This window comes from Callospermophilus lateralis, chromosome X (assembly GCF_048772815.1).
Source record: "Callospermophilus lateralis isolate mCalLat2 chromosome X, mCalLat2.hap1, whole genome shotgun sequence".
NCBI lineage: Eukaryota > Metazoa > Chordata > Mammalia > Rodentia > Sciuridae > Callospermophilus > Callospermophilus lateralis.
In genome coordinates, this window is record NC_135325.1 from 126,748,914 (window position 1) to 126,758,287 (window position 9,374).

Below are 9,374 nucleotides of genomic sequence, written 5' to 3' on the forward strand. Positions count from 1 at the left end.
CTGGATGCCTCAAACATGCTCAAAACAGAAGAACAAATTCGGAGCACTCACACTTCTCAACTTCAAAACTTACCAGAGAGTTATAGTAATACAAAAATCGTGGTATTAGCATCATAATAGACATATATGTTCATGTTATAGAACTTAAAAGTCAGAAACAAACCCACATATTTGTGTATAGTTGATTTTAAGTAAGGGTGACAGGCACATGTAGTGGGAAAAAGAATAATCCCTTCAACAAATGATTCTGGGATGATCGTACAGACACGTGAAAAAGAATGAACATGGACCCCTGTGTCACACCATATAAAAAACTAACTCAAAATGGATGGATCACAGACCTAAATGTAAGGACTAAAACTTTTTTAAACTCTCTCTCTCTCTCTTGAGTTAGTTTAACAGGATTTATTTGTACAGAATACCCTTGGCCTCCGTTCCCATCCTTGATAAGAATGGTGCTTTTTAAAATATCTTTGTTTATTCATTTTTATGTGGTGCTGAGGACCGAACCCAGTGCCCTACCTGTGCAAGGCAAGCACTCTGCCACTGAGCCACAACCCTGGCCCATCTTTTTTAAACTCTTAGGGAAAAAAAAACAAACATAGATGTAAATCTCTGTGAACCTTGGATTAGGCAACAGTTCCTTCACCATGACACCAAAAGCACAACCACAAAAGCATTTTCTTTTTGCAAATTGGACTTCATCCAAATGGAAATCTTTCAGACACCAAAGGACTCTTATGTAGAGAGTGAAAGGACAACCTGCAGAATGGGGAAAATATTTACAAATCACATAACATATCTGAAAAGGGTCGGGTTTCCACAATATACAAAGAAATCTATAGCAAAATGACATTCAACCCAATTTCTAAAAATGGGCAAAGAGCTTAAATGGACATTCCTACAAAGCAAATGCACAAAGGGCCAAGAAGCTCAGGGAAAAATGCACAACATCATTAGCCATTTGGGAAATGCAAATCAAAAGGACCATGAAGAAGCACTTCACACCCGCTTGGATGGTTATTATACAGAAAACAAAGCAAAGAGAAAACAGCAAGTTTATTTGAGGATGTTTAGAAATTAGGATGCTGACACACTGATGTTGGGAATGCTGCTGTGGAAATCAGTTTGGCAGTTAGTCAATAAGTTCAGCATTGAATTACCATATGGCCCAGGAATCCCACTCCTAGATATAGACACCAAAGAATTCTAAACAGGTGTTCAAACAAAAACCCGAACAGGAATGCTCACGGAAGTACTATTCACAATCGCCAAAAGGTGTACGTCATCACCTGTCCATCAGCTGATGAGTGGATACACAAAATGTGGTGTATGCATACAATGGAGTATTATTCAGGTGTGAAAAGGTCGCGCTGCAACATGGATGAACCCTCATGCTAAGCGAATGCAGTCGGACACGAAAGGCCACACATTTAACTCTGATTGCACGTATAGTTTCCGTCCAGCATAGGCTATTCTCTATGGTAAGAAAGCACGTTAGTGGCTGCCAGGGGCCCTCAGGAGCAATGTGTGTGTGCGTGCAGGTGCGCACACCCAAGAGCGGGGGGGGGGGGGGGGGGGGGGGGGGGGGGGACGACGGACAGCTTAAGGGGTACCCGGTGTTTCTGGGGGGCGGTGTAAGTTTCTTGGAAGTAGATGGTCCTCGCGGTGGTACAGCACTGTGATGGGACATACTTGACGCCTCTGACTCGCACCCCCCAGTCCTCCTCTTCTTCCCTAGACTGCTCCCCTCCAGCAGAAAGTGAGAGCTCCTGTGCCAAGATGGGAGGGCCCTGGCCAGTGAGGAGGCTAGGAGGCCAGGAGGCCATCTGGTCGCCCCGTCTAGGCCCAGGCCCATGCACTGCGGACCAGCCAGGGAGTGCTGACATCACCAGAGCGCGTCATTGCTGACCAATGAGGGGGCAGCCGGGGGTCGCTAGGATACGGGGCCCTGAAGCACTGGACCCAGACTACCTGCCGCACTCACCAAGCACCCACCGTTGGTGTCTAAACCGGCATCACATTGGGCCAGGCAAAGCCCAGTCCAGCCGAGCTGAGCAGAGGGAGCCCAGTCCAGCCGAGTCAAGCTGAGCAGAGCAGAGCAGAGCAGAGCTGAGCAGAGCTGAGCAGAGGGAGCCCAGTCCACCTGAGCTGAGCCCAGCATGCCAAGGCAGAGGAGCCGTCGAGGAGGAGGGGGAGGAGGAGGAGGGGGAGGAGGGGGAGCAGCAGCAGCAACAGGAGGAGGAGGAGGAGGAGCAGCAGCAGCAACAGCAAGAGGAGGAGGAGGAGGAGGAGGAGGAGGAGGAGGAGCAGCAGCAGCAGCAGCAGCAACAGGAGGAGGAGGAAGGTCGTCGTCGGGGTTGGCCCGTCCCCGGAGGCAGGCCCGCTCCCGCACCGCCCGAGCTGAGCTGACCTTCTCCGTGAGCCAGGTGGAGCGCCGTCTGCGGGAGGGCCGCTATGCCCAGCGCCTGAGTTGGTCTGCCTCCGTGTTCCTGGCCGCCACCCTCGAGTGCCTGACGGCCAAGGTGCTGGAGCTGGCGGGCAACGAGGCCCGTCACAGCGCCAGGAGGCGCATCACCCCAGAGCTCCTGGACATGGCGGTCCACAACAATGCGCTGCTCAGCGGTCTCTTCGGGACTACGACCATCTCCCAGGTCGCCCAGCCCCGGCGCTAGCTGCTGCTGCTGGCTCGGGGGCCCTCGCCCAAGCACCGGCCCACCTGTCCACCAGGCCCCAGGCCCCCTCGCTCTCGGCCAGCCTTGCCTGGCCTGTGCCTTCAGCCAGCCCTTTCATTAAAGCGTTTCAAGAAACCCTCCGCCTGCCTCAGTCACTTTGTGTTGGGGGCAGGGGGGGTCTCCAGGCCTCTGGAGTTGGGGGGACAGCCAGGCCAGGCGCTGGGAGTGCTGCGGGGTGGGCTTCAGGCCTGTGGCGTTAGGTACCTGGGACGGCAGGAGGAGTAAAGAGAGGAAGAAGACAGAGAGAGAGAGAGAGAGAGAGAGAGAGAGAAGAAGAAGAAGGAGGAGGAGGAGGAGGAGGAGGAGGAGGAGGAGGAGGAGGAGGAGGAAGAGGAGGAGGAGGAGGAGGAGGAGGAGGAGGAGGAGGAGGAGGAGGAGGAGGAGGCCGCCGCTGCCTTCTTCCTGGGGGTGGGAGGGGCAGTGCAGGGGGTGACCCTGGGTGGCAAGGGCAGGCCAGCGTGGGCATTGTGGGGTGGGCGTCGAGGTACAGAAGACGCCTCCCCGTGGCCCTGAATGACTCAGGGCCTGCCTGCTTGCGTGCCTGCCTGCCTGCCCACCCACCCAAGTCGCCAGAAAGGGGGTGGCCACGACACTAGGGCCGTGGGTCGTGACAGGACCCATGTCTGAAGGCGACCGGCCGCGGTGGGGTGGACAGGTGGCCAGAGTGGCGCGGCTGGGCCCCCACGGGGCAAGGAGCTTCGACGGCAAGATGGAGACCTGAGGGGGGAAGGCTCCCGGGAGGAAAAAAAACAAACAGGGAACTCGGGTCAAGCAGGGTCATGGATTGAGCTTTGGTCACGTTCAGATGGAGAAGCTGCTAGGCGCCCTTAGCAACCGAGGGCCACTAGCTGCAACCTAGCAACAGCTGGCGCCTGCAGAGGCCCCGCAAGCCCAGGACCCCGCCTCGGTGCAGAGGCCCTCGTCTGGACCGCCCCGTAATCCGTCATTGGTGTAAGTACATCGCGGACAGCCGGCCGGCCCCGCCCCGCAGCCACCATTTGCATATGCCCCGGGCCGGGGACTCTGCATTTGCCTGGCGGGGGCCTACGGGAGGCCAGGCCCCGCCCCCTCGCCCTCGATTTGCAGGAGCAGCTCCCCGGATGGCCAGGCCACGCCTGCCCGGGACCCTCGATTTGCGTAGGAACCCGGCGCCAGGCCAAGCCCCGCCTCCTGACCCGCGCTTCGCAAAGGCAGCTGGCTTCACGCCTCTCCGGTCGCGTCGGTTACTGAAACCAGCCCCGGACCCGCCCGCGTCCCTGATTGGCATACGCGCCTCCCAGCCAGGCCCTGCCTCTCACCTTTGCACATCACCAGGGCGACGGGGGACTGCGGGGGCGCCGCAGCCAGACGTGTGCTTCGAGGCGCGCGGTCGTGGTAGGCCGCCGCAGGCCGCTGCAGCGTGACGCACGGCACGCCGCGGCCCGCCGGCGGCGTGGCCGGGACCTTTGCCCACGTAGGCGTGTCCGGAAGTTCCCGGACCTGGCAACATGGCGGCTTCCACGTCCGGCCTCGGCGGTGGTGTCGTCCCTGGTCCCGAAGCCGGGGACTTCCTGGCCCGGTACCGGCTGGTGTCGAACAAGCTGAAGAAGCGGTTCCTGCGGAAGCCGAACGTTGCGGAAGCCGGCGAGCAGTTCGGTCAGTTGGGCCGCGAACTGCGCGCCCAGGAGTGCTTGCCTTACGCAGCCTGGTGCCAGCTGGCCGTGGCGCGGTGCCAGCAGGCGCTCTTCCACGGGCCTGGGGAGGCGCTGGCCCTCACGGAGGCCGCACGCTTGTTTCTGCGGCAGGAGTGCGAAGCTCGTCAGCGCCTGGTCTGCCCCGCCGCCTACGGCGAGCCGCTGCAGGCGGCTGCCAGCGCCTTGGGCGCCGCTGTGCGCCTGCACCTGGAGCTGGGGCAGCCGGCCGCCGCCGCCGCCCTGTGTCTGGAGCTGGCCGCCGCCTTGCGCGACTTGGGCCAGCCGGCCGCCGCCGCCGGCCACTTCCAGCGCGCCGCCCATCTGCAGCTGCCCCTTCTGCCCTTGGCCGCTCTGCAGGCGCTGGGCGACGCCGCCTCCTGCCAGCTTCTGGCGCGCGACTACAATGGCGCCCTGGCGGTGTTCACGCGCATGCAGCTCCTAGCGCAGGAGCATGGCAGCCATCCCGTGCAGCAGCTCCCGCCTCCACCACCGCAGACCCTGCTGGCCCCGGCGCAGTCTCAGCCCCAGCCGCCGGGGCCCCAACCCGGACCTGGCGCGACCCCCTTGGTGCCCGCCGCACCGCTCCCCGCAAACCCTGGCTCTGCCTTGCCCTCTCCTGTCGCCCTGGGCGCCTTCTCGGAGGTGCTGGTGCGCTGCGAGGTGTCCCGTGTGCTGCTGCTGCTGCTCCTACAGCCACCTCCGGCCAAGCTTCTGCCGGAGCATGCCCAGACTCTGGAGAAGTACTCCTGGGAAGCTTTTGACAGCCACGGGCAGGAGAGCAGCGGACAGCTTCCTGAGGAGCTCTTTCTGCTGCTGCAGTCCTTGGTCATGGCTACCCACGAAAAGGACATAGAAGCCGTCAAGTCACTGCAGGTGGAGATGTGGCCTCTGTTGACTGCTGAGCAGAACCACCTCCTTCACCTCGTTCTGCAAGAAACCATCTTCCCCTCAGGACAGGGGGTCTGATAATCACTTTAACCAAAGACCTTTTTGCCTGGTAGTCAACCTCATTCATCCACCTTTGCATTTAGGGGGAAATAAAAGGCGTTGATCCAGGTTCTGCATCTCCTGTTACTCATATTGCCACCATGGTGTTTATCTTTCTTTGCCTAGGTTATTTCACTTAACATAATGTCCCCAAGATTCACCCATATTGCCACAAATGACAGTTTCATTTTTTAAAAGATGGACGGTATTTCATTGTGTATATATACTGCAATTTGTTTATCCAATCATCAGTTGATGCATAGTTAGTTGATTCAGTTTCATGGCAATTGTAAATAATGCTTCAATAAACTTGGTAAGACAGATGCCTGTTTCTCATAGTGATTTTCTTTTCACAGTAGTGGTTTATTTCATCAATAATCTTTTATGAAAGAAATGAAATATTTGTGTTTTCAGCACTATGGGAATATCGCAATTTGGAGATAAACCTACTCTACATCTAAAACAGTAGCCCTGGTGCTTTTTATGTAAAGTATCAAGTAAAGAGGTGAAGGAGAAAACGGTTGTGATAATCTCTCCCTGTGTATCTGGGCATGAGACCTATGTTCGTAATCAAATTTTTTTTTTAATATTTATTTTTTAGTTTTTTCGGCGGACACAACATCTTTGTTTGTATGTGGTGCTGAGGATCGAACCCGGGCCGCACGCATGCCAGGCGAGCGCGCTACCGCTTGAGCCACATCCCCAGCCCCGTAATCAAATTCTTGGTGATCCTGTTGAGTTGCTACAAGTTTCCATTCTCCAGAACTGTTGGACAAGAGAGTTCTCAGAAGTTTAATAATGGATCTTCTAATTTCCAAAGAGTTGTCCTGCTTGCTCCCTTTGTAAACAGTAATCAAATTTCCTCTTGGTAATTATGATCTTCCTGACCAGCACCAGGAGCCCCTTTCTATCTTTGGGTTCAGTGGCATAAGTCTGATTCACCAGAACTATGATTGCATTCTCTGGAGAAGCATTCTCTGGGGACTACAACCACTAAACCTATTAAACCCAATATACAGGAAGCAAGTAGCAAAAAATGCTTCCAATTTATTAGATGAAATGGTGAGAAGGGCCAGTCATTTGTTTTGGTTCTTGGAATCATGCATCCTTGCTGTAGGGAGATAGTGTAACATTAGCCACTAGTTTAAATTATATCCTGCAGCATAGCATATCTACCCGTCTTTTCTCCAAGTTGTTATCCTAATCAAACCTTCAACAAGTCACTCCACCATTCTGTAAAGCCAGCTGCTAATTATTGATGGGGAATATGGTGCAATTAGTAAATTCCTTGCTGTCTTAGGCTGAGACAGGAGAATTGTGAGTTGACTTTTATCAGGTATTGTGTCAGTAATAAAAAGCCAATTAACATGCATGTTCAGAAGCAATATCATGTGCCATTGTAATAGATAAAGTATCCTGTTGCAAATAATGGTGCTGGCGGGGTGTGGTGGTGCACGCCTGTCATCCCAGTGACTTGGGAGGCTGAGACAGGAGAATTGTAAGTTCAAAGCCCGCCTCAGCAACTGCAAGGCCCTAAGCAACTCAGTGAGACCCTGTCTCCTGGGAATGTGGCTCAGTGGTTGAGTGCCCCTGAGTTCAATTCCCAGTACAGGAAAAAAAAAAACATCAAATAATGGTGCTGAAAGAACAGATACTTCTCAAAAAAAGAAATACAATTGAGCAACAAATACATGAAAAAATGTTCAATATCTGGGAAATGCAGAACAAAACTACACTGAAAATTCATCTCACTCCAGTCAGAATGGCAATTATCAGGAATACAAATAATAAAAATAATAATAAATGATGGTGAGAATGTGGGGGAAAAGGTATACTCATACATTGTTGGTGGGACTGCAAATTAGTACAACCACTTGAAAGAGATTCCTCGAAAAACTAGGAATGGAACCACCATATGACCCAGCTATCCCACACCTTAGTATTTATCCAAAAGAACTAAAATTAGCATACTGTAATACTGCTATAAAAATTGTACTGCTATAAAAGCAGTACAATTCACAATACCAAATTATGGAACTAGCCCAGATGACAATTAATAGACAAATGGATTAAGAAAATGAGGTGCATATGCCCAGTGGAGTTTTAGTCAGTCATAAAGAAGGATTGAATTATGGTATTTCCTGGTAAATGAATTGAAAAGGAGAACATCATGCTGAGTGAAATATGTGAAAAAGTAAGAGGTGTTAGCCTCTACTGTTGGCAAGTTAGGCAAATGTGTGTTAAGAATAGTCACATCAGCCTATGATACATGGGTTTTGTTGAGCTTGTGCATAACTTCCATCTCTGCCACCACAATTACTTTGTTGATTATTGCGAGGTGGCTAGCACCTTGCTTTTCCTGCCCAAGATGGTATAAGCCATGGGAGAAGATAAGTCAGAAATAATTGATGAAGACATAAGACACAGAGTCAGAAAAATAGTTTTAAATGTAGAGACATGATTTTTTAAATATTTTTGATCTTCAGTTGGTTGAATCCATAGATACGGAGGGCAAACTCTTGCCTTGTGATGTCTTGCAGTTAGCAGGTTGATTGACATCTTGGCAGGTCACACCCATCTCAGGTGCTGTGTGGTCCATGGCAGAGAGGGATGGAAATTCACATTGTCCCTGGGCAATTGACCAGAGAAAATGTCCACTGGTCATTCCCAGACACCAGATGTCTCTATCTACTAGGCTTCCATGTACGGTGATCCACATACAACCCATGACAGCTCCTGACACATCTGTGTGGTGATTTTCTCTCTATGGTTATGTGAGGGACTTTTTAATAAGCTGCTTTCTCTTTACTTTTTGCCCTTCACCAGAACCCACTAGTTTGGCCGTGCTGGTTGCAGCAGTCATTTTCCATGACCTATCTGTCTTTCGTAAGTGACCAAAACGGTGGGGTTAAGTTGAGATATAGTAGGAGTTTCACTACTTGGAATATAATAAAAACTTATTTTTTTTTAAATTTATTTATTTATTTATTTTAGAGAGAGTGAGAGAGGGAGAGAGAGAGAGAGAGAATTTCAATATTTATTTTTTAGTTATCGGCGGACACAACATCTTTGTTTTGTATGTGGTGCTGAGGATCGAACATGGGCCGCACGCATGCCAGGCGAGCGCGCTACCGCTTGAGCCACATCCCCAGCCCCTAAAAACTTGTTTTTTAATAATTTTTTTAGTTGTAGTTGGACACAACACCTTTATTTATTTATTTATTCATTCATTCACTCATTTCTTATTTTTATGTGGTGCTGAGGATCGAACCCAGGGCCTCACATGTGCTAGGTGAGCGCTCTACTGTTGAGCCACAACCTCAGTCCCAGGAACTTATTTTGATAACTTTATACCTTTGTGCTGATATGGGAGATGCCAGCTACCTATGGCTTTTTTAACACTTGAAATGTGACTAGTTAAACTGAGGAATTCAATTTTTAATTTTATTTGTTTAGCATTTAAATATAACAAACCACAAGTTCTCAGTGGATACCATAATGGATAATGGATAATACAATTCTACACCCACAAGAAGCCCAATGGGTCCACAATCTTTCAAATAAGTACAAAGCCACTAAATGGCACAGTTTTGACATCACAAAGTCTTGATGTCCAGATGAGCACCATCCTGCTACTACTGCAATAATTTGTATGATCATGATGCTGTTCCATGCTGGGATTTATCCAAGTGAACATATCCCCCCAATAAAAAACTGAGTGGAAATTTAAAGCCTCATACTTTTATGTACACTCTATTAGCAATTATGTAAAGTTTAAAAACAGGTAGACCAATACTCTGATTGGGGTGGGGTTACTGCGGATTGAAGCCAGGGGTACTTTACCACTGAGTTATATCCCCAGCCCTTTTTATTTTGAGACAGGGTTTCACTAAGATGTTGAGGCTGGTCTCAAACCTGAGATCCTCCTGCCTCAGCCTCCTGAGTTGCTGGGATTACAGGCATGTGCCACTGCACCAGT

At 51.1% G+C, this 9,374-nt stretch overlaps 2 protein-coding genes across 2 annotated transcripts; both read left to right on the forward strand.

Annotated features, from left to right (window-relative positions):
• Nucleotides 1-2,162: 2,162 nt before the first annotated feature.
• Nucleotides 2,163-2,675, forward strand: H2ab2 (H2A.B variant histone 2). The gene is made up of 2 exons (XM_077107532.1): nucleotides 2,163-2,211; nucleotides 2,377-2,675. Exons 1-2 carry the CDS (start codon nucleotides 2,163-2,165, stop codon nucleotides 2,673-2,675), a joined length of 348 nt encoding a protein of 115 aa, XP_076963647.1.
• Nucleotides 2,676-4,121: 1,446 nt separating this feature from the next.
• Nucleotides 4,122-5,671, forward strand: F8a2 (coagulation factor VIII associated 2). The gene has a single exon (XM_077106338.1). It carries the CDS (start codon nucleotides 4,223-4,225, stop codon nucleotides 5,372-5,374), a length of 1,152 nt encoding a protein of 383 aa, XP_076962453.1. The 5' UTR covers nucleotides 4,122-4,222; the 3' UTR covers nucleotides 5,375-5,671.
• Nucleotides 5,672-9,374: the final 3,703 nt, after the last annotated feature.